Source organism: Leuciscus leuciscus, assembly GCF_965113295.1.
Source record: "Leuciscus leuciscus genome assembly, chromosome: 2".
In the NCBI taxonomy this organism is placed as follows: Eukaryota; Metazoa; Chordata; class Actinopteri; order Cypriniformes; family Leuciscidae; genus Leuciscus; species Leuciscus leuciscus.
The window spans coordinates 1,872,884-1,898,167 of record NC_138726.1 but is presented as its reverse complement, the minus strand read 5'-3'; the positions used below and the strand labels follow the sequence as shown (position 1 = coordinate 1,898,167).

General features: G+C 40.9%; 1 protein-coding gene across 1 annotated transcript in view; it reads left to right on the top strand.

Annotated features, from left to right (window-relative positions):
• Positions 1–3,104: 3,104 nt before the first annotated feature.
• The window catches only part of LOC309492110 (cadherin-1-like), a 39,734-nt gene continuing 17,554 nt past the window's right edge, over positions 3,105–25,284 (top strand). The window contains exons 1-3 of the mRNA XM_082160939.1: positions 3,105–3,178; positions 7,780–7,894; positions 20,123–20,373. Of these exons, the coding sequence (XP_082017065.1) occupies positions 3,137–3,178; positions 7,780–7,894; positions 20,123–20,373 (408 nt within the window). The 5' untranslated portion in view covers positions 3,105–3,136. The remainder of the gene's footprint in view (positions 3,179–7,779; positions 7,895–20,122; positions 20,374–25,284) is intronic.

The following is a 25,284-nucleotide window of genomic DNA, read 5'->3' as shown; positions in this document are numbered from 1 at the left end:
ACGTTCCCATTCAGTCAGTCAAAGCCACTGGAAAGCCCCAAAGCCACTGAACTGTGTTATGAGTGTGAGATGCAGATGCTGGCAAGCTGGCGCGTACCGAGTTAGAAAACTGCGTTCACAATGCCGTAGCCTACCCAGCGCCCCATGTAAGCCAGAGTGATCCTCCACACCAGGAGGGATGGAAGGACAGGGTTTACTCTGGGGGTGGTCAAAGCTGCTGTTCCTACCCCAGGGAAGAGTGCTTCGGAACTCAATTCCCATTGTTTTTCAGCCATGACCAAAACTCTGGGGAAGCGTGCCCAATCCCAAAGGAGGGGAACGCTACGGACACCACACCTTGCCTTAAGGGAGGTAACGTGTGGAATTACACATATGGACTGACCCGTGGGGCAGTGTTACATATGGAAGGTCTCTGTGGTAGATCCTACCTAGCCAGAGAGGAGCTTCTACGGCACAGACACAGAGCAGAACGGAACCGCCCAGGGAAAGACACGGGTTATCAACAGGGAAACCGCAATGTTGACAATACAGATATGGGATTACAGAGCGGGAATCACATCATATGGACATCTAGTCCGGCTGGTCAAAGCTGCTTAGCTCTGCTTAGCCAGACATGATTGCCGAAGGATACTGGAGGAACTCAATCAGGGTTCGCCAAGAGGGGAACTCACCTGAAGAGCAAGTAGGCGATTGTAACCCCTGTTATGGGGCCACAAGCAAGAGACCGAGCCAGTCTTCCCGTACATTACCTGTTCGTACTCAACACACAGGAAGAGACCGGCTCCAATCTGAGATTGCAGAATCTTGCGAATGTGTTGGGTGTTGGCCAACCCGCAGCTATGCAGATGTCTGCCAGAAATGCTCCGCACGCCAACGCCCAGGAAGCGGCAAAGTCCTGAGTGGAGTGAGCCCTAACCCCGAGGGGGCTCGGCTCGCCTTGGGACTGGTAAGCCAAGGCATTGGCATCAACTATCCAGTGTGCCAACCTCTGGAGAAAGCCTTTCCCTTCTGCTGACCACCAAAGCAGACAAAGAGCTGCTCTGAGCTTCTGAAGCTCTGTGTGTGGAACACATGGTCCACAAGAGACAGACCACAGGGTAAACACCCTCTGCTGACCTCACTAACACCTCTTGTGTGTGTGTGAGACATAATTTGCAATTTGTGAACACAGAGCAGGATCGAGTGCAAGAGATAAGCATGAGGTTTTGAAAGAGTGACTAGTGTGATCAGTTTGGTTTTGTGTGCTAAGAGAAAATGGTTCCCTCGAAAAATAGTACCAAGGACGGAAAAAAGTGGAAGTAGAAGAAGACAAGACTAAAACAGGACAGTTTGAGTAGGCTTTCAGCTGAAATTGCAAAGTGTTTGGAATGATTGTTCATTTTATTGTAAATATTTTACTGCTATGATTTTCTATATATTTCAAGATCATACTGCAGAAATGCACAAAATGTGCTGTCATTCTGTTTTGATTTCTTTTATCAGTTTGGAAAGTAGTGTGTTAATATTTGACAAATGTACTGCACTAATATAGGGATTTTTAGGGTTTATGGAATTTGGAAGATGCTGTCATTAAATGAAATGAAAATGATTTCACTGTTTAGTCCTCACAGACTTCTGTTTCGCTGACTGAGAGAAGAGTTTTGACTGTGGCTTCAGTTTTGACCGATGCGTGTTAGCAATGGAGAAAAAAAAGAAGAAGCGGAGAATAACAGTTTGGGCTAAGATTCAAGATGGTAATGCAGACTGCATAAAGATTTGTTAAAAGATGACCATAATCAATGATACTTAGCAATTTAAACAAAAGTTTAGTCACCATTATTTGTATAGCACTTTAAACAATACAGACCGTTTCTAAACAGCTTTACAGTGATAACAGGAAAATGAAAAAAAGAGAGTAAATGCTGTTTTGACCAGAATCTTTTGCAGGAGCAGCACGTGCTATAGTGCTTTCACACATGCTGCGTTTGCAGTGCGTGTAACTGATCCGCGGCTGCACCACAAACACATACTCACTATTTGTATTTCAAATCCAGAAGTTATCAGCTCCTGTCAGCATTACGATTCTCTTTGTACACATATACACACTTTAATAGACGTATTCACGTTTAAACACAATTGAAACAACGTATTATTCAATACATTACTTCTATATAATTATATATTAAGTTGCTAAAGCAAGTGGTAAAATATTTAACCATGCACTTATATTAAAATCACATAAATGTTTAATTAAAACTTAAAATTGACAAAAACAGCCGACTCATACCCTTTCTTTTGCAGAATTTAAATCTTTATACAATAAATCTTGCATGTCACAAAAAACTTGTTTTTCCACCTCCACAAATGAGACGAGTGTTGTTCATTATGTTGCCTTGTTGAAGTTAATTGTAGTTTTCCTTGATTTACCCCGGTCTTAAAGTAAAAAGATGACTGTGAAAAACAGTAGTATTTAATTAAATGCATTTATGGTGAGATTACTACATGTTATATAATTAAATGCATTTATGGTGAGATTACTACATGTTATATAATTACTGATGACATTACTACATTTTCAGGTCAATCTGTGTTCATTTTGACCACGAAACATACGCTGTCACGCATCCGCATGCAGTGTGAAAGCTCTAACCTGTTAACATGGGTACGGAAAAAAAATACGCACGAGAAACGGGCGTTGCAGTTTTACTCCAGCAAAATATTCTTCTTTTTTTTACTTTGTTGCCATTAGTACACCACTGTCAAAAAGTACTTAAAAATCACTCTGTGGGAATATTTTTCACCAGGTTTCTAGCTAGAAAGTGTGTGACTGCCCTTGATGTTATAATGTTAACAGATACAGCCTTATTAAGATAGTACAGAACTCTTTGGCTCCAGTCATGTTATTAAAATACTGCACTAAATTGTGAAATACTTATATAATGAACCTTATACAGTATACACTGACAAATGCAGGTAGGCTAGTTTACATTTTGAAATTAATCATTGTTTGAATCTGACACCATTCACACTCAAAACGGGAAATATACCCACGACCAGCAAACACAATTAACACTCCAACCCCCTGTGAAAACTTAAAAGCCAACTAGGAAGTAGGACCTGAAGGAAATTTCAAGACATTTTGTTTCGAATCGAGACAATGAAGATTGGGAGATTGGGAGTTATTATTTTCCTCTGTAAGGTAGGATTTTATCCAAGACAATTTCCAAAACCTTTGGACGTCTGAGTGATTGTCCTCAATCATGTTCAGAGAATATGTATATATATTTATTTTTATTTCTTGAGAAGCTGATTTTATTTGACATTATAAATGCACTTTCTTTGATATGTTTAATGAAGTTTAGAGCTAGTATTAAAAAGCTAAACTTCTTGACATCCACCAAAAAGCAATACCAAAGGTTTAAGAGAGAAACATAAAATGCCATTTGTTGCCGCCAATGTTATTTTTATATTATAAGTCACCTTCATTTTATAGGGGTTGATTTGATCAAAACAGGCTTCTGCCTTTTTCCTTTTGTTATATGGAGTCAAATGTTTTAAGACTTTTGGGTTTCACTTTATTTTAAGGTGTCATTGTTACAGTGTAATTATATATTTAAGTACTGAGTAATATTAAGCAACTATATGTACTTACTATAGGGTTAGGGTAGGATTAGGGTTTGGTTGAGGGTCAGTTACATGTAATTATACATCATTTACTGTTATTTCTATGGTAAGTACATGTAACATATGTAACAAGGACACTGTAAAATAAAGTGTTACCGACTTTTGTTAACTTTTGTTATGACGTAACCTGTGTGTGATTGTGGTGCTTCATTTACAAATACATAAAATCTCTGCAGTTTCTGCACCAATAATGTGCAACTTCACATTTTACTTATGAAACATCTATAATTCATTTAAATTACAATGGAAAGTTTTTCTAGACATGACGCTTCATCTGTCAACAAAAGTTTATTTGTGAACTCTCCATGTACACTGTGCCTCGTTTACAAAAAAAAATAATCCGCACAAATATATAATCCTCCAACACGATCCGGGATGTGTCTGACTGACAAAAGAATTCATGTAATTTGAAAAGATGTAGTCATTTAATACATTTGGTAACACTTTATAATAACGTTCAGTTGTAAGTCATTTATAAGTGGTTAGTTAATGATGAACTAATCATTTACAAAACATTCATAAATGATTAGCAAGTGATATACTAACATTTTATGTTTAGTAGTCTATTTATGTAAAGTCATTTACAAGTGATTAGTAAATGATTAACTAATTATTTACGAAACATGACTGCGTTCATAAATGATTAATACGTGATATGTTAATTATTGTATGTATGTTTTGTATATTCAGTTATAAGTCATTTACAATTGATTAGTTAATAATTAATTAATCATTTACAAAACATGAATATGCGTTTCATAAATGTTTTTTTTATTTTTTTTTATTTATTTTTTTTATGTAGCAATTAGAGGGTGCAGAAAGTGTTGTAAATGCCTTGTATACATGTACAGATAATCTGTAACAGGTAAGTAACAGTGTTCAACACAATGATGTGTAAACGCATGAATAAATCATTTACAACACTTTCTGCATCCCCTAATCTACAGTGTAAACTATTCATCACTTGTATGTATTGTATGTACACATCATTCGTAGATTACCACTTCAAGAATCAATAAGGCATAAGATCAACGAATCTTATCTACGAATGATATGTAACACATTTACATTGATTGATTGATTGATTGATTGATTTGTTTATTTAAGTGTCAAACACCATGGTGCCCAGCCCTCATGGGCTTATTAGACACTACAGTAATAATTTAACAATTATCTCCAGATAGCCACGTGACGTAACACAGAACCCAATATAACATAACTAAACTAATAAAAATAAGTACACATACAAATTACAAGTGATGAATAGTTTACACTGTAGATTAGGGGATGCAGAAAGTGTTGTAAATGATTTATTCATGCGTTTACACATCATCTATAACAGGTGTTGAACACTGTAGTGTGTAGTGTAGTGTAGTGTGCACTGCAGTGTAAGTGCTGACTGGTGAGGGTATAGACAGCTGTCTTCTGTAGTGTAGTGTGTAGTGTGCACTGCAGTGTAAGTGCTGATGGTGAGGGTATAGACAGCTGTCTTCTGTAGTGTAGTGTGTAGTGTAGTGTAGTGTGTAGTGTAGTGTAGTGTAGTGTAGTGTGTAGTGTAGTGTAATGTGTAGTGTAGTGTGTAGTGTAGTGTAGTGTAGTGTAGTGTAGTGTGTAGTTTAGTGTAGTGTGTAGTGTGTACTGTAGTGTGTAGTGTAGTGTAGTGTAGTGTGTAGTGTAGTGTGTACTGCACTGTAAGTGCTGACTGGTGAGGGTATAGACAGCTGTCTTCTGTAGTGTAGTGTGTAGTGTAGTGTAGTGTAGTGTAGTGTGTAGTGTGTAGTGTAGTGTGTACTGCACTGTAAGTGCTGACTGGTGAGGGTATAGACAGCTGTCTTCTGTAGTGTGTAGTGTAGTGTAGTGTGTAGTGTAGTGTAGTGTGCACTGCAGTGTAAGTGCTGACTGGTGAGGGTATAGACAGCTGTCTTCTGTAGTGTAGTGTAGTGTAGTGTAGTGTAGTGTGTAGTGTAGTGTGTACTGCACTGTAAGTGCTGACTGGTGAGGGTATAGACAGCTGTCTTCTGTAGTGTAGTGTAGTGTAGTGTAGTGTGTAGTGTAGTGTGTACTGCACTGTAAGTGCTGACTGGTGAGGGTATAGACAGCTGTCTTCTGTAGTGTAGTGTGTAGTGTAGTGTAGTGTGTAGTGTAGTGTAGTGTAGTGTGTACTGCACTGTAAGTGCTGACTGGTGAGGGTATAGACAGCTGTCTTCTGTAGTGTGTAGTGTAGTGTAGTGTAGTGTAGTGTGTAGTGTAGTGTAGTGTAGTGTAGTGTGTAGTGTAGTGTGTACTGCACTGTAAGTGCTGACTGGTGAGGGTATAGACAGCTGTCTTCTGTAGTGTGTAGTGTAGTGTAGTGTAGTGTAGTGTGTAGTGTAGTGTAGTGTAGTGTAGTGTGTAGTGTAGTGTGTACTGCACTGTAAGTGCTGACTGGTGAGGGTATAGACAGCTGTCTTCTGTAGTGTGTAGTGTAGTGTAGTGTAGTGTAGTGTGTAGTGTAGTGTAGTGTAGTGTAGTGTGTAGTGTAGTGTGTACTGCACTGTAAGTGCTGACTGGTGAGGGTATAGACAGCTGTCTTCTGTAGTGTAGTGTGTAGTGTAGTGTAGTGTGTAGTGTAGTGTAGTGTAGTGTGTACTGCACTGTAAGTGCTGACTGGTGAGGGTATAGACAGCTGTCTTCTGTAGTGTGTAGTGTAGTGTAGTGTAGTGTAGTGTGTAGTGTAGTGTAGTGTAGTGTAGTGTAGTGTGTAGTGTAGTGTGTACTGCACTGTAAGTGCTGACTGGTGAGGGTATAGACAGCTGTCTTCTGTAGTGTGTAGTGTAGTGTAGTGTAGTGTAGTGTGTAGTGTAGTGTAGTGTAGTGTGTAGTGTGTAGTGTAGTGTAGTGTGTACTGCACTGTAAGTGCTGACTGGTGAGGGTATAGACAGCTGTCTTCTGTAGTGTGTAGTGTAGTGTAGTGTAGTGTGTAGTGTAGTGTAGTGTGTAGTGTAGTGTGTACTGCACTGTAAGTGCTGACTGGTGAGGGTATAGACAGCTGTCTTCTGTAGTGTAGTGTAGTGTAGTGTGTAGTGTAGTGTAGTGTAGTGTGTAGTGTAGTGTGTAGTGTAGTGTGTACTGCACTGTAAGTGCTGACTGGTGAGGGTATAGACAGCTGTCTTCTGTAGTGTGTAGTGTAGTGTAGTGTAGTGTAGTGTAGTGTAGTGTGTACTGCACTGTAAGTGCTGACTGGTGAGGGTATAGACAGCTGTCTTCTGTAGTGTGTAGTGTGTAGTGTAGTGTAGTGTAGTGTGTAGTGTAGTGTAGTGTGTAGTGTGTAGTGTAGTGTGTAGTGTAGTGTGTACTGCACTGTAAGTGCTGACTGGTGAGGGTATAGACAGCTGTCTTCTGTAGTGTAGTGTAGTGTAGTGTAGTGTGTAGTGTAGTGTAGTGTAGTGTAGTGTGTAGTGTAGTGTGTACTGCACTGTAAGTGCTGACTGGTGAGGGTATAGACATCTGTCTTCTGTAGTGTGTAGTGTAGTGTAGTGTAGTGTAGTGTAGTGTAGTGCAGTGTGTAGTGTGTACTGCACTGTAAGTGCTGACTGATGAGGGTATAGACAGCTGTCTTCTGTAGTGTAGTGTAGTGTGGAGTGTAGTGTGTAGTGTAGTGTGTACTCCAGTGTAAGTGCTGACTGGTGAGGGTATAGACAGCTGTCTTCTCTGAAACACATGGAGTCTTTAACCACTGTGCATCTGATGTGAGCAAAACATACAAAGAAATTTAACAATTTATTAAACATTTATGAAATGCATAGTCATGTTTCATAAATGATTAGTTCATAATTTACTAATCACTTGTAAATGACTTGTAATGGAATTTAGAAAACATACACACTGTTAGTATCTCACTTGCTAATCATTTATGAATGTTTTGTAAATGATTAGTTCATCATTAACTAACCACTTATAAATGACTTGCATCTGAACGATATTATAAAGTGTTACCATACATTTTGTGGCAAAATAATGGGAAATGATCCACAGTTTAGCCCACATATACTGCTGTTGTGCTGGAAGTGATTAAATAATCCAAATGTACATTTCAAAATGTGTAAATGTTACAACATTTAATATGTTTCAAATTAGGTCCTTTTGTGTGGATTTGCGGAGGAGTCTTCATGTTCTGCAGGCTTTGAGTCGGAGTCGCTGGTTTTTAAAGTGCACAGAGATGACCTTCACCAAGGAAAAAGACTAGGAAGAGGTAAGCTGTGTTCTCTTTTTTTTTCTTTTTTTTCTTTTCTTTTTTTATATATTTTTAGTATTAGGCTAAATAACTACACAATGCAATCTTTTTAACCCCCTGGGGTCGGCGGTATCGCTGGCGATACCAGCTTGCTTTTTTTTTTATCAGTTCAAAAGAGATTAATTTTGCTCTGTTGACTTTGATATTACAAACACGTTTCATACATCAATCGATTCTGTTAAATGTGTATTATTTTTGTGTATACTCACAATAAAAACAAAGTGTTTTGCTTTTTGCCAAATAAAGAAAAATAAACACGAAGCGAGTTCTGCCTTCTCTCTGTCAGTGTAGTCCATTCTGAAACGCGTCCGAAAATGAACAATAACTCAGCGATACTCAGTCAAACAGGCATACAGACACACAGGCATGAAGCTTGAATTCTCTTCTTTTAAATTAAGTAATTTATATAAAAAACAAATATTCTCAGTTCATGTAATCTGTAAGAAAAGAGCGAGATATCAGTCGTTCTCATCTCATCTAATTATTTTTAATGTGACCCCGCCCACGGAGAGCGCGCGCTATTCAAACGCAAATTACTGAGGCAATCCACGCAAACCTGTGAACGCCCCCATATCAGCTCGAGAAAACACAAGTTTAATCAGATCATTGTACTTGTTTACACCGTCTCGCAGCGCTGTGAGGAATAATAATAATGGAAAATGTACCTCGGAAGTGCGGGTATTTCGAGAAGCAAGGATCCGACTGAGCTGAGGAATACTGAAGTGAATCGCGTTTCTGTTTGTGAATGAATGAACGGCAGAGATGAGCGCTGTTTACCACAGCTCGCAAAAAGACAGTTTAAATTTAAATCGCATTTCTGTGTGTGAATGAATGATGATGTTTTAGCAAACTGTATTGCTATACTGAGATGAGTAAAAATCGACTGAAATATGTTGAAATAAAATGTAGGCTATATTTGTATAAGCAACGTATTAAACTGCAAATTAACATTTATATGCCCTAATATTTAATTAAAACAACGTTACAGTCAGGCGTTTCTGTGTGTGAATGAATGATCTGCTTTTAGCAAACTGTATTGCTATACTGAGTAAAAATCGACTGAAATATGTTGAAATAAAATGTATTTGTATAAGCAACGTATTAAACTGCAAATTAACATTTATATTTTTTATAATAAAAACGAAAGACCTATGTTACAGACATATGAAAGACAACATTTCGTTGATTAGTTTTGGATAGATTATACATTTTTACTGTAAAATATCTGCCACCTCAAATAAGCTTTTGTTTGCCAATTTTTGCTCATATGTTAAATATAGTATGTTTTGTCAAAAATAAATTAATCAAATAATCAATCAAATCCTTAACTTTGAAATATGTATGATAAAATGTATACTTTAGTTTTTACAAAGAAAGATTACACTTGAATTGTTGTTGTAATTGTAACCTTTTTAATAAAAAAATATATTTACAAGGTAGATGTAAACAAACTATTAAAAGGTAAATATAAGCATTTTCTTTAAATAATTTTTATTGTGTTTTATTAGTGACAAATTTGGGGAGAGGATAAATATTCCAAAACTGAAAATACAGTATGAGAATTAACTGCACAATTACTAGACATGTTTTCCTTGGATATTATAGGCCAATTTGCAAGCACAATTTGTGAAAAAAATAAATAAAAATTGAGATGCTTCCAACTGTTGCTCTTGCATTCTTTCTTGTGGCTATAGGTGACACACCTGAATGAATGGCTCATTAAGTATGCGGGCCCCATTGTCTCTTCAGGTGCGAACCACTAAATATGCATAATGGTGTCATTGGATCGTTGACGCCCACTCGAATATTGCCTTTCCAAACAGAAAGTGCTTTGCAAAATTTAAATCAATGTATTGTGTTATGTGAATGATAAGGCAGGGTGATTTTCACATCATTTTGAAGAAAAAACTCTGGGCGACAACATCCATTAGTCAAAAGTCTTATTGACACATATTTAGTATGTGTTTTGTGGCCTTATTTCAGAAACTTTAGTTTTTAGTTTTTTCAATAACCATGCATAAACATTATTCTCTCAAAAATGCCAACATGTCCATTCTTGTTGCTCACATATTATGGTAGCCCTGTTTGTGCTAAATAGAGTGTCATATTTTTTTATTTATTTTTTTGCCATTAATATGTTTATAAGCAACTGAAAAAAGCACAAATGTCAGGGCATGTCAGAACATCTCAAGGACCCCAAAAACACCTTAGACCCCAGAGGGTTAACTGAGGTTTAACTGTGAAATACAGCAATTGATTTAAATTGTATGCATGCACTGTATCTACTAAATTTGCTTTCATCAGTGTCGAGTGTTGAGAGGTCTCTTGAGTGTAAGCATTGTAGTTCACAGCAAGTGTAAATTAAGGATGTATGCTTTTGATGCTTCGTCAGTAGCTGATGCTATGAGAACACCCTCCAAGTGCAATGAATCCCTGAAGCCTAAATAGAATCACACCAATTCGTTGATTGATGGTGCTAGCGCCCACAGGACATGCCATCGCTCATCAGATGTTTCTTATTCAGGAAGTAACACGAGTAAGGACACATGTAAAGAGTGTTAAGTGCTTGGGTGTTCGTCATGCTCAAGCCGCTCTTAACAGCTCTTTGAATTGCTCACATTGCAATGACTTTAAAAGTGTTTTGTTTGAGATTCACCTTCTTTATGAGTAAATGAGGAAAATCAGCCATCCTTTGCCAGCAGCCATATCACCCTGTAGCCCAAGACTGGTTGCCCACTGAAGCTAAGCAGGGTTGAGTCTGGTCAGTACCTGGATGGGAGACTCCTGGGAAAAACTAGGTTGCTGCTGGAGGAGGTGTTAGTAAGCCCAGTAGGGGGCGCTCACTCTGTGGTCTGTGTGGGTCCTAACTCCCCTGTATAGTGATGGGGACACTATACTGTCAAAGAGCACCATCCTTCAGATGAGACGTTAAACCGAGGTCCTGACGTCTGTGGTCATTAAAAATCCCAGGATGTCCTTTGGAAAAAGAGTAGGGGTTTAAGTCAAGTCAAGTCAGCTTTATTTATATAGCGCCTTTAACAATACAGATTGTTTCAAAGCAGCTTTACGGAGATAACAGGAAAATAATGCAACAAAACTTGTTTCCAGTAGAAAATAGCGTCACAGTCCAACTTAAGTAAGCTCAGTGATGATTAATTTGTGTTGTAAAAAAAATTACCCCTCCTTGAACTGCCACCTTATGGTGGTGGAGGGGTTTGAGTACCCGAACGATCCTAGGACCTATGTTGTCCAGGGCTATATGCCCTTGGTCGGGTCTCCCAAGGCAAACAGGTCCTAGGTGACGGGTCAGAATAAGAGAGGTTCATAAACCCTTTAAGTTAGAAATAAATACAAGGACTGTGACGAACCCGGCATGGCGCAGCCAGGGCCCTACCCTGGAGCAAGGTCCGGGGTTGGGGCTCGTATGTGAGCGCCTGGTGGCCAGGCCTCCCCCATGGGGCCCTGCCGGGCCCAGCCGGAAGGAACAACGTGGGGCAGCCCTCCCGTGGGCTCACCACCAGCAGGAGGGACTGTAAGGGGCTGGTGCATAGTGGATCATAGTTGATTATGGTCATAGTGGTGGGGGCCTCGACAACCTGATCCCTAGACATGGAATCTAGCTTTAGAGACATGGAACGTCACCTCGCTGGCGGGGAAGGAGCCTGAGATTGTGCGTGAGGTTGAGAGGTACCGACTAGAGATCACCTCCACGCACGGCTTGGGCTCTGGAACCACACTTCTTGAGAGAGGGTGGACTTTCTACCACTCTGGAGTTGCCCATGGTGAGAGGCTGCGAGCTGGTGTGGGCTTGCTTATAGCCCCCCAGCTCAGCCGCCATGTGTTTGAGTTCACCCAGGTGAACGAGAGGGCCCGTCCCTGCACTTTCGTGTCGGGGATAGGTCTCTCATTGTCATGTGTGCCTACGGGCCGAATGGCAGTGCTGAGTACCCGGCCCTCTAGGAGTCTCTGGGAGGGGTGCTGGAAAGTTCTCCGACTGGGGACTCCGTCATTCTACTGGGGGACTTCAACGCCCATGTGGGCAGTGACAGTGACACCTGGAGGGGTGTGATTGGGAGGAATGGCCCCGCTGATCTGAACCCGAGCGGTGTTCTGTTATTGGACTTCTGTGCTAGTTACAGCTTGTCCATAACGAACACCATGTTCAAGCATAAGGGTGTCCATCAGTGCACGTAGCACCAGGACACCCTAGTGTCGACCTCCGGCCGTATGTCTTGGACACTTGGGTGAAGGGAGTCCTGGAGGGAGTTTGGAGATATTGAGTCCGAGTGGAGCATGTTCTCCACCTCCATTGTTGACGTGGCCGCACGGAGCTGTGGCCGTAAGGTCTCCGGTGCCTGTCAAGGCGGCAATCCCAGAACCTGGTGGTGGACACCGGAAGTAAGGGATGCCGTCAAGCTGAAGAAGGAGTCCTATCAGGCCTGGCTGGCTAGTGGGACTCCTGAGGCAGCTGAAGGGAACCGGCAGGCCAAGCAGACTGCAGCCCGGGTGGTTGTGGAGGCAAAAAAACGGGCCTGGGAGGAGTCATGTGGAGTCAGTGAGGCCATGGAGAAGGACTACCGGTTGGCCTCAAAGAGATTCTGGCAAACCGTCCGGCGCCTCAGGAGAGGGAAGCAGTGCCCTACCAACCCTGTTTACAGTGGAGGTGGGCAGCTGTTGACCTCAACTGGAGATGTCGTTGGACGGTGGAAGGAATACTTTGAGGATCTCCTCAATCCCACGACACATCTTCCATTGAGGAAGCAGAGGCCGAGGGCTCGGAGGTGGACTCGTCAATCACTCAAGCTGAAGTCACAGAGGTAGTCAAGAAGCTCCTCGGTGGCAAGGCATCGGGAGTGGATGAGATCCGCCCTGAGTACCTCAAGTCTCTGGATGTTGTGGGGCTGTCTTTGGCTGACATGCCTCTGTAACATCGCGTGGCAGTCGGGGACAGTACCTTTGGGCTGGCAGACCGGGGTGGTGGTCCCTCTTTTTAAGAAGGGGGACCGGAGGGTGTGTTCATATAACAGGGGGAACACACTTCTCAGCCTCCCCGGGAAAGTGCCCTTTTGTCACCCGTTCTGTTCATAATTTTTATGGACAGAATTTCTAGGCGCAGCCAGGGGCCGGAGGGTGTCAGGTTTAGGGACCACACGATTTCGTCTCTACTTTTTGCGGATGATGTTGTCATGCTGGCCCCATCAGACTAGGACCTTCAGCATGCACTGGGACGGTCTGCAGCCAAGTGTGAAGCGGCTGGAATGAGAATCAGCACCTCCAAATCCGAGGCCATGGTTCTCAGTCGGAAAAGGGTGGCTTGTCCACTTCAGGTTGGTGGAGAGTTTCTGCCTCAAGTGAAGTGAAGGAGTATCTTGGGGTCATGTTCACGAGTGAAGGAAGGATGGACAGGAGATTGACCGACAGATCGGTGCAGCTTCTGCAGTAATGCGGTCGATGTACCGTCTGTCGTGGTAAAGAAGGAGCTGAGCTGCAAGGCGAAGCTCTCGATTTACCAGTCAATCTACGTTCCTACTCTCACCTATGGTCATGAGCTGTGGTTCCTCCACATCGAGAGGAGCCAACTGAGGTGGATCGGGCATCTGTTCAGGATGCCTCCTGGACGCCTTGTCGGGAATATGTTCCGGGTGGGTACCACTGGGAGGAGACCCCGGGAATGACCTCGGACACGCTGGAGGGATTATGTCTCCCGGCTGGCCTGGGAACGCCTCAGTGTCCCCCTGTAAGAGCTGAAGGAAGTGTCTGGGGAGAAGGAAGTCTGGGCATCTCTGCTTAGACTGCTGCCCCCACAACCCAGCCCCGGATAAGCAGAAGAAGATGTAAGTATGTATGTATGTAATAATAATAATAATAATAATAATAATTTAACCCCGGCATCCTGGCCAAATTTGCCCATTGGCCTCTGTCCATCATGGCCTCCTAATCATCCCCATGTATACTGATTGGCTTCATTACTCTGTCTCCTCTCCACCAATAAGCTGTTGTGTTGTGGGCGTTCTGGCGTAATATGGCTGCAGTCGCATCATCATGTCGCATCATCAGGTGGATGCTGTACATTGGTGGTGGTTGAGGAGATTACACCTTCCATATGTAAAGTGCTTTGAGTTAGAGTTCTCAACGGGCCTGAAAATTACAACCCGACCCGACCCGGCCCGTGGCTTTTAAAGCCCGGACCCGATGTAACCCGACACATCAACATGAATTATCTGCCCGAACCCGGCCCGCGGCCCGACGCCGCGTCGGATTTTTTTTTTCTCATACACGTATTATCATGACCAGCAGACGCGAATTCAAATCAACCTTTAATGTTCACGCCTTTTAACAATACAAACAACTGAAACAATAAACTTTAAATATATAAATAGGCTGTAGTAGCGAGTAGCGACGGTGAATTCACCTGCAGCAAGTTTACTTCTACCAACTCCATCTTCTTCTCCAGGCTAAAGGCGTGCACGCAGCGGCGTCTGCCCCCGCCCCTCTCCATGATGCACGTTGCGCGCAGCACCCAGACTTTCTTTACGGTGAACAGCAGCGATGATAATAAATGTTTTTTTTTTTTTTTTTTTTTTTTACTGAGCGGAAAAGATTAAGCCCGAGGTCCGACCCGACCCGAGTCATTTGCTTATATTTTCGACCCGAACCCGGCCCGAACCCGCGGGTCCCGTCGGGTTTGTCGGGCCGACCCGACCCGTTGAGAACTCTACTTTGAGTACCTAGAAAAACGCTATATAAATGTAACGAATTTGTTAATTGACTAAATTAATTTGTCACACTAGTTCATACTAGTGTGGCACATTCCTCTCGATGTGGCACTGCATACTATAGCAGTATTGCAGATGTACCAATTTGATGTCATGAAGGATAAGGATGATGGGGCTTGCTTGACTCCTGAGGCAGTCAAGGAGCTCAGACAAGCAAATGACTTGTTGCTCTGAATAACTAAGCTTGTGGCTCATGCCACTGGTCATTATATGGCAGGGTTGGTGGTGTCTGAGAGACAGATGTGGTTGAACCTCACAGATACCTGAGAAAGAAGTCCTTTCTGCTGGATTCTCCTGTTGCTCAGTTGGGGCTTTAAAGCGACGCAGTGAATGCTGTCATCGATAAGTTTCCTGGGCGGGCTCAAGAGTTTGCTGTGCCTGTGAGCCAATCCTGCTTCAGCTCTTAGCAGCAGAGAAGCAGCGAAGGTGTCCGGACTCCCGCAAGAAGAACTGGGGTCAGTGGCTTCACTGGATTGAGCATTCACACCCTCTTAAGACCATATATCTGAAGATGGTAGACATCTGGTTTAACCCTCTGGAGTCTGAGCGTTTTTTTGGGCCCTGGGGGTGTTCTGACATGCTCTGACATTTGTGCTTTTTTCAGTTGCTTATAAACATATTAATGGCAAAGGTGTAAATTCACTCTATATAGCACAAACAGGACTACAATAATATGTGAGCCACATGTATGTACATGTTTTCATTTTTGAGAGAATAATGTTTATGCGTGGTTATCGAAAAAACTAAAAATTAAAGTTTTTGAAATAAGGCCACAAAACACATACTAAAGATGTGGCAATAAGACTTTTGACTAATGGATGTCGTCGCCTATAGTTTTTTCTTCAAAATTATGTGAAAATAGTCTTGCTTTATCGTTCACATAAAACCATACATTGATTTAAATTGATGTAAAACAGGTTTTGCTTGGAAAGCCAATATGCGAGGGGGGCGTGAACGAGGAGTGGTTTACACCTGAAAATACAATGTCCCACCCACTCTGCATAATTAGCCATTCATTCAGGTGTGACACTGACTGAGCCACAATGCAAGGACAAAAGATATATTTAGAAGAAGACTTATATTGACCATTTAAGATTTTGCTTACATCTATCTTGTAAATATGTTTTGGTATTTTATTAAAACGGTTACAATTACAACAATAATTACAATTTCAACAATATTTCAAGTGTACTCTTTCTTTGTAAAAAAAAATATTATAGGCCTACATTTTATCTATGTATTCATTAGTTTGAATATAGCCAACATTGGAACAGCTAACATCTTAGTTGATGACTTTATTTTTGACAAAAATAGTATTTTATATATAGAAATTGCTAAACAAAAGCTTATTTGATGTGGCAGTATATTCTACAGTAAAAACTGTACCCAAATCTACTAAACAAAATGTTGTCTTTCATATTTCGCCTGACTGTAACGTTGTTTTCATGAAATATTAGGGCATATTGTTAATTTGCAGTTTAATACGTTGCTTATACAAATAGCCTACATTTTATTTCAACATTCAGTCGATTTTTACTCATCTCAGTATAGCAATACAGTTTGCTAAAACATCATCATTCATTCACACACGCGATTTAAATTTAAACTGTCTTTGCCAGCTGTGGTAAACAGCGCGCATCTCATTTATTCATTCATAAACAGAAACCCACGTGAAGAAATTCACGTGAGAAGGAAAAAACTTACTAGTATTCCTCAGCTCGCTCCTCGATATACCCGCACTTCTGAGGGACATTTCCCATTATTATTATTCCTCACAGCGCTGCAAGACGGTGTAAACAAGTAATGATCTAAATAAACTTGTGTGTTTTTTCGAGCTGATGGGGGCGTTCACAGGATTGCCTCAGCCATTTGCGTTTGAATAGCGCGCGCTCTCCGTGGGCGTGTCACATTACATCTGAATTAGCTGAAATGAGGTCGACTGGAATCGCTCTCTTTTAATACAGATTTCACAAGATGAGAATATTTGTTTTTTATATAAATTACTTCATTTAAAAGAAGAGAATTCAAGCTTCATGCCTGTGTGTCTGTATGTCTGTTTGACTGAGTATTCGCTGAGCTACAGTTCATTTTCGGACGCGTTTCACTGGCAGAGAGAAGGCAGAACTCGCTTCGTGTTTATTTTTCTTTATTTGGCAAAAAGCACAACACTTTGTTTTTATTGTGAGTATACACAAAAATAATACACATTTAACAGAATCGATTGATGTATTAAACTCCTATGGAAAATAAAAGTCAACAGAGTATTTATGAGTTTCTTTTACACTGATAAAAAAAAAGCGAGCTGGTATCGCCGGCGATACCGTCGACCTCAGGGGGTTAAGAAATGCTTTTTTTGGAAGGTAAATAAATGGTGAGGTAAATAACCTTAGTGAATCAATTTGTGTGATTAATTTAAATACTCTCCTTCCATAAATACTGTATCTGAAAGGGAAACTCCTAGAAATGCATATGCAATAAGATCAGCCACAGAAATAACCCTTTCCACGCCTTTTCAGCTCTAATTTCTTACTGTGTCTTCAGTAAATCCTGACAGTAGTCTCTTAACGCTAAAAGAGGCTTGTTTGCGCTGGTGCATAGCGGTAGTAAATCTTGCCAAATAGAGTTCCTTTAGGCAGAGTTTGTTGTCATGATTATGACAAACGTCTTGTCAGTAGGTTGGGGCACCGTTTATGAAGGAAGTCCAGGCTAACCCTAACCCTTACTCTCCCAGACTAGGGGCAGTGTGTGGTATTTCCAACCAAAAATATGAAAAATGTTGTATTAGCCTTTGTACAGGGCTGACTGATTCATTTTGGTCATTTGTTGGAGATCACAAAGACCAGTTTAAATGTAAGAATCCCCTCTAATAGGAGGTTCTACACTAGGTGACTATTTGCATTGTGGTGCAGAGAGTGCTACAGTGCTGGTATTCCTTCAGGAGCCATTTTTTCTGCAGGTTTGGTTCCAGCTCACTTCAGATATATGTAGTGTAGATTGTTGATGAGCATGCACCAGTTGATGGTGTTTCTTTAGGGAAGCATTCACTTGTCTCCTTTTTCATGCATGGGATGACATGGAAGAAGCCTTTTCGTACTGCTTGTGTTCCTTCTTGGAACTTATCTATAGTCTTGGGCTATGTCCACACTAGTGCGTTTTCGGTTTAACACAGTATTTTAAAATGAAAACGATCCTCATCCATACTGGTGTTTCCACCGTGTTTCAGAAAAGATCTCCGTCCACCCAATTGACCAAAAACACGTCACAGGACCATTCATGCACACTGGGCATTCAAGTATAAACAGTTGCCAATTGTTGCTAATTTCTCTAATAATAGCTTGCCTCTTGCGCATGTAGGCAGCTGCAGTATTATAAAATGCAGATTTTAGCTGCACATGGGCTACGTTTACATGCAACCAAATAATCCGTCAGTAATCGGATTGATGGCTCAATCGGACTGAAAAGCATTCATGTAAACACCTTAATCAATCCGATTGAGCTCGATCCGAATTAAATTTCGATCTGATTGAAAGGGGTGGTTTATTCCTTTTCTAATCCGATCGAGAGAACATGTAAACACTTAATCAGATTGAAAACCGAAACTGAAAGGAATGCGCATGTGTATTGTGCAATGACGTTGAAATAGCGTAATGATGTATGACACACGGAATGAGCGGTTGTTCCTGTTGAAAAAGGGGCCGTTCACATATCGTGTCTTTTGCATGCTCAAGTTTGTTATTTCAAATGTAGACGCACGACAGACGCCACGGGAGCGCAAGCACTTTGGAAAGGAGACAGCGCCTTCCACGTGTTTTTAGACGCGATATGTGAACGGCCCCTTAAGTGTCATATAAATGTCCCGTCATTCTAAAATTCTCCTTTCACTCTACGTCTGTGAAGTGGAGCAGGACAACGTCCCACCAGTCCTTGTTTCAGATTCTCATCCACAGACGACTGGATTTGGGCGCGGGGAGGGGCATTTTTACAGCGTTATAAATATAAGCAGCTCAGCACAATGGTTCATATGCTCATTGTCTCCAAATTATGACCAGAAATGGATAAATATTAAGTCTGCTGTTTAAAACAAAAAAATAACCAATGTAGGAAAATAGCAGGAAACAGCAGGAAACTCTTTATATTTGTGCGGTGTGCGCAAGTCAAAAAATCTATTCCGATTTGAAGCTTGTGACATTTAAATGCGCACATCAACCCGATCACATGTTAAGCGTTCATGTAAACACTACGTTCGGATTCATCAATCGGAAGGAATTCAGTCTGATTGAAACAAAAGTTGTGCATGTGCTCACTTGAGCTCACTCGGCTAGAATTGTTGCTTCTTTTCAGAGGTTATCTTCTCTGGGTGATAACGTCTTGGTTAAGTATGTTACCCTGATTCCCTGACTAGGAAATGAGATGCTGCAAAACTCAGCAATACTCCTTCGCTACTGCTATGACTTCCATCGTAGAAGTCTGATGGCACAGACGCATCCTTTTGAGGCAACAGTGAGGTGAAATCTCAGAGGGTTTCGCTAACACAGTCAGCCAATGAGTTGGTGTGATTTTATACATGCTGCCGACTAGTGTCACAATACCAAAATGTCAGTAATCAGTACCAATAACAGTAAAAATGTACAGTTCGCTGGACCAGTTTTGGAACCATAGCAATAACTATTGTAACTATTTTATTTTAATAGTTGTTTTATTTAACTATTTGAAAATTAAAACATTAAATTAAATTAGTTAATTTATTAATGATATTGATATAAGTAAATGATGCATTAAAACATTAGCATGCAGCCTTCAACTATTGTCCATATAAGTAAACATCAATAAAAAGTTCAAATAAAAGTTAGTAATAAAATTAAAAACAAAGAAACACATTACAGGTGCCAGAAGAAGTGGCAGGTCATTTGCACTTACACTGGAAGATAATGCACTTTTTTTTGTCCTGTCCTTTGCAATGGTTATCAATGTCAAACATCATAATTTCAGATTCAGTTCTGCATTTTAATACAGTTATCACTCCTAAATCTTTGCAATGTTACATTTTTATTCAAACTTTTATTCAAATTATGAATGGGTTATATTCGGGAAGCGAGCAAAGAGTACTCCCTTTATAAACAATGAAGCTGATATCACGGCCTATCAGCGGGTAATGGATTGACCCTTATGTATGATAAAGTTGGTATCATTACGTTTTAAAAAAGGAAGTATTGACTTGCTAACCCTGATTCCCTGACTAATTGCAAAGTTGTGCAACTGGTACTTTTGACAACACTATTTCAGATCATCATCACACCTGGAGGGTGTTCCCTATAGCATCAGCTATTGACACAGTGTCTTGTTCCCCACTCCAGGTTAACATATGTGACAAGATGCTTTATTGAGCCAATTGAATCTCTTTTTCTGACAGTCATTTTTAATGCATGTGATGGAAGAATAAGAACGCTCTTCCAGTCCTCTGACAAGGGTTTTGATGTGGACACGGATGGGACTGTAACGCTTAAGAGACGAGTGACTCTTCATGAAGGCCACAAGGTGTTTTCTGTGGACGCTTGGGACTCCAGTGGCAAGAAGCACACGGTATCTGTCAGAGTTGAGCGTGTCCATCATCATCATGAGGACCATCACATGGACACGGTCATGAACATCTCCTCTCCACAGGTACAAACAAATTCCTACAAGAAACTGCTGTCAGTACAGTACAAGCCTGACCTGTTTGCTTTTGTTTCCATTGCTGCTTTGTTTGTTGCCATAGTGATTCATTACTCACACCTGTTCCTCATTAGCCCTTTGTTATCTTGTGTACATAAGGGTATGTTTAAACGACAGCAATATGTTTAAAACTGAGAAGTTTTCCTTTCCCCATTCACACGGATCCGCGAAAACGATTAAAAACCCTGTATTCTGCTGCCAGGCTATTATATGGCGATAAAACACTATAGACTGAACACATAATGATTCCAAAATCACAGGACTGAATGACTACAGACCTGTTGTTTTAACGTCTGTGGTCATGAATTCATTTTAAAGACTGGTGTTTGTCAGGGTTCTGCCCTGGCAGCCTTGTCTGTGTTGTTGTGGTTTCATGTTTCTATGTTTGTCTTGTGATTGAGCACATGGCTCTGTCTTTGTTTGTGTTTGCCATGTGCTCCTCTTGTCCTGCCTCCTTGTTTCCTGTTACCTCGCCCCCTTGTTTAGTCCACGTATTGCCCTCGTTTCACTAATTGTGCTCACCTGATCCTCATGTGCTCTGGTCCCTTTATATTGTGCCTCTTTCCCTCATGTGTTTGCTGGTTCGTTTTGTGCATTGTCTGCATTCAATGTGTGTATGCAGTTATTACAGAAATTGACAGTCAGTGCTAGTGTAGATTTAGTTTTCCTTGTTTGATTATTTCTGTTTTATTAATTTCTAGTTTCTTTGTCCCTGTGTTTTTAGTCTAGTTCTAGTCTTTATTTTCTTGTTCTCTCAAGCCTTGTTTTTACTTCTCCTTATTTAAGTAAATTATTTATTTTTCTCTAGTTCTCTGCAAGGTTGCAATCTTGTTTAATTTCTTTTTGTTTGTAAGTACCAGTTACTTATTGAGAAATTATTTATTTTATTTACCTTACTTTCTCCTTTGCTACCTCCAGTTATTAATTAGTCTATTTTCTTTTCCTAGTCATAGTTGTCGGGTTTTTGTTTCTGTTATCTCTTGTGTGTTTGTCTTGTGTTGGTTCCTGGCCTTCCCTGCATCCTGTTCTTCTTTGGTCATCGAGACTTCTGTCCTGGCAAGCCACTCTAGTGCCTAGTGCGGTTTCATCCCACCTATGCCAAGCCTCTGGTTCCTTGAGCTGCTGTCAAGTTTCCACTGTTCCCAAAGAACCTGGGTTTGTCTCATCCCTGACCAACCTGTTCTCCAGTTGTGCCCTCGACCCACCTGTTCTCCAGTTGTGTGCCCTGTTCTTTTGTTTGGACTGTTCCACCTGTGTTTTGTCTTTGTAAATAAATATCACTCCCTGTTCATTCTGCGCCTGGGTCCTCCCTTTTCTGAATCCTGACAGTGTTGGCCTGCCTGAAGGACATCACAGGACCCTTGCTGGACCCCCTTCAGTTTTTCTCTTATTGAGCAAATGGGTCTGTAGATGATGCATTCAACATGGGACTGCACTACATCCTACAACAGACCAGGGACTGTCAAGATGTTATGTGAGGATCCTATTTGTGGACTTCACCATCACCATCAACACCATCATCCCAGATATCCTCCAGACCAAACTAACCCAGTTCTCTGTTCCTAGCTCCATCTGTCAATGAATCACCAGCTTTTTGACAGCTAGATAGGGAGACTGGGAAAATCCCCGTCCAACACCTGTGCAATTAGACTTGGTTGCCCCCAGGGGTGTGTGCTCTCCCCACTGCTCTTCTCCCTGTACACCAAAGACCCTTCAGTCAAGCTCCTGAAGTTTGCGGATGACCTGAGGAAGTTCAACCTGGTTCTGCAGTCGTTGGACCCTATTTTACCTATCTAATCACATGGTCTAAAGCACGTGGCTCTAGTGCACTTATGGCGTGTCTGAATCCACTTTTGCCAAATTAACTACGGGACAAATGGTCGGCACGCCCGGCGCATGATCTTAAAGGGTTGTCTCTATTCTCTTAATGAGTAAGGGTGTTTTGGGCTTTACGTGCAATAAACCAATCAGAGTCTCATCTCCAATTCCCTTTAAAAGCCAGAATGGTGGATTCGCTATTTACATGGTGGAATTTGCAAGTGGAAAAACGTAACGCTTCTCTAGCGAGGAAACGGATCTGCTCGTGTAAAGGTTAAATCACGCAAGCAGACAATCAACGGGACAAGCCAGATTCCACCATATCTTTATGTACACAATAATAATCTTTTACATTGTAATCCTTTTATTTTAAATATTTGGCATGTTTGTGTGCTGCTGCGCATCCCTGTGTGTGTAATAAAGCAGAGTGTGTGTGTGATAAGCAGAGTGTAAGCGCGTTCTCGAGGCTCATGTTACTAAAGACTACAGAGGATAGTCCGGACTGCTGGGAGAATCATCGGTACACCCCTTCCCACTCTCCAAGAACTGTACTTATCCAGAGTAAGTAAAAGGGCTGGCAAAATCACTCTGGATTCCTCACATCTACCCCAATTCCTCTTTGAACTGTTTCCGTCTGGCCGGCGCTACAGACCAATGAGCACCAGAACAGCCAGAATCAAGAAAAGTTCTTTCCTCATGCAGTGAACAGTTCATGAACAGTTAAATGCCCCCACTGGGCAATAAACATGTTCAAATATACAACACTACTTATATTTATTTAGCATATCATACCTTTTATTCACATTCCCTTGCATTTGTACATAACACATGTACACATATTGTCTATTTTGTATTTTTAATCGAATTAATCACACACTTATCGTGAAATGAAGCATATGCCATTTATCTTGTTTAACATTCATTTTATCATAATTTGCTAAATCCAACAAACAATCAGATTGAAGGGTGATTCTCACAAAACTATTTTCTGCAAGCCTCAAGGACCCTTGGAGACTCCAAAGGGACACCACATAACCAAATGATATAAGGATTCCATATAATTACTATTATATAATAAAATTATGCACATCAAAGCACCCATAAAAAAATAAAAAAAAATAAAAAAAAACATTACAGAAAAAAAAAACTTTAAAGATTCCACAGTGTATAGTGTGTATACAGAGCAACAACAAAGAGCTTGTTTTCATTTTAAATGAGCCGAGCTGCGATACCGAACAGGACCACATGGAGAAGCCAAAAAACTCCTAAATCAAACTCCTTGACCTGACTGCATAAACATACAATTACTAAACACAGCAACGTAGCAACAAATCAAACATTATCCTGAGTGTGTGCAGTGGCGGTTCTACATTGAATTACACCCTGGGCGAGACCCCCTTCGAGCGCCCACCCCCCCATAAGAAATTTTTCTTACACCATTGGCAGATCATGTTTTGCTTGTTTTAAGCAAAAACTAAATTTTTATTTATTTCCCCGGAAAACAAGACTTAATATCTTATGTCATTTTACTACTTTAGTAAAATAACGTTATGCATCTTTATTTAAGACATGTTTGATATTTGGACTGGAAACAAGACAAAAATACTAAGTAAGAAAAGCATTTTTTGCAGTGAAATAACTGAACTTGTAACAGTTTTGTTGCAAAGCACAATATTATGGTGAAATTAGATCTCGTGTTTGACTTAAAACCGAATTATTGTTAAGCAGAAAGAATCATAGCAAAAAGGCTAACAAATAAGAGTTATACCCACCAATTAATATTGCCCCTTCATTCATGACATGGATACCGTAATCATACAGAGAAAACATAGTTGCATACCTTTTATCTTTCGCTCGTTTCTAAATTGGGCACCTGATGGCTTTGACCTTTCTTGTCCATCTCTTATTTGGCACTCGACATCGACAATCAACAGATTTCCCTGATCCCCCCCACACCAACTGTCACTCACGACGAGTCACGACCAGAAGTCAAGACTAAACCAATTCACCTTTGTGGTGGTGACCAAGTAATCGTTTTGTATTACCTATTTTTATTAGCCATTCAGACAATTCAGAAAAACAAAAATGTGCAGGAAATATAGAGGCCTGTATTCATAATATTATGAATGAAATGTGCGTTATTTGGAAGAAAGTCGAGGTGTGACTGACTTAGATAACTATATGGATCCCCCGTTCCCCCTCCTTGTCCGTTCCATTTGGGAGAGACCCAGAGGTGAACTGTCATCTGCGCCCGCGCCCCCTCCCCTTTCCCCTTCTCAAACAAACAGCTCCTGTGCACGGCATCTTCTCAGCAAGCAGGGGCGCCTGCAGCTGCAGGGGGCGCAAATTTGCCAATTCCCCACACAGTGAAATGATAGATAATAGAAAACCGCTTCGCGGCGCAGTTTTTTTTTTTTTTTTTTTTTTTGCTCGTGCCGGCGGCGCCGCCCCCCCAAAAAAAATGCCGCCCCGGGCGATTGCCCGGTTCGCCCGTGCCAAAAACCGCTACTGAGTGTGTGTGTAAACTGAAATGTGTCTGTACAGAAATGCTGCATGCGATCGGTGATCGAGAGCACACATACACAGTTTGTTGTTTGTGCATCAATATAACAGACTCTCACACACTTACTATACGACTCCTGTACGTCACCAAAACTGCTCTTCAGAAACAATCACAGAATATGACAGAGCTCATGTGTTTAAGCAAAGCTCACACTGGAATGAATAATACACTAAAAGCACAATGTGAGTCTCTATTCTCTCTGATATCTCTGATGTAATCAGCCTGGCCTTCTTTACATTAGTGCTGTTTTGGACTGATTGTTTGAATGAATTTGATTACTGGATCACTGAAAACTTTCACAGAGTTTAATGGTTTAAAATGATCTGATTGCAAACAGAGATGCAGAATCGGGGAAATTTTTTATATTTAAATCGTGGAAAAATTAATTGTGTTAAATTATTTTAACGGGTTAAGGGTTTTGAAATTAATCACATGCGTTATCGCTAACAGCACTAATTTTTATATTATTTTTGTAATCT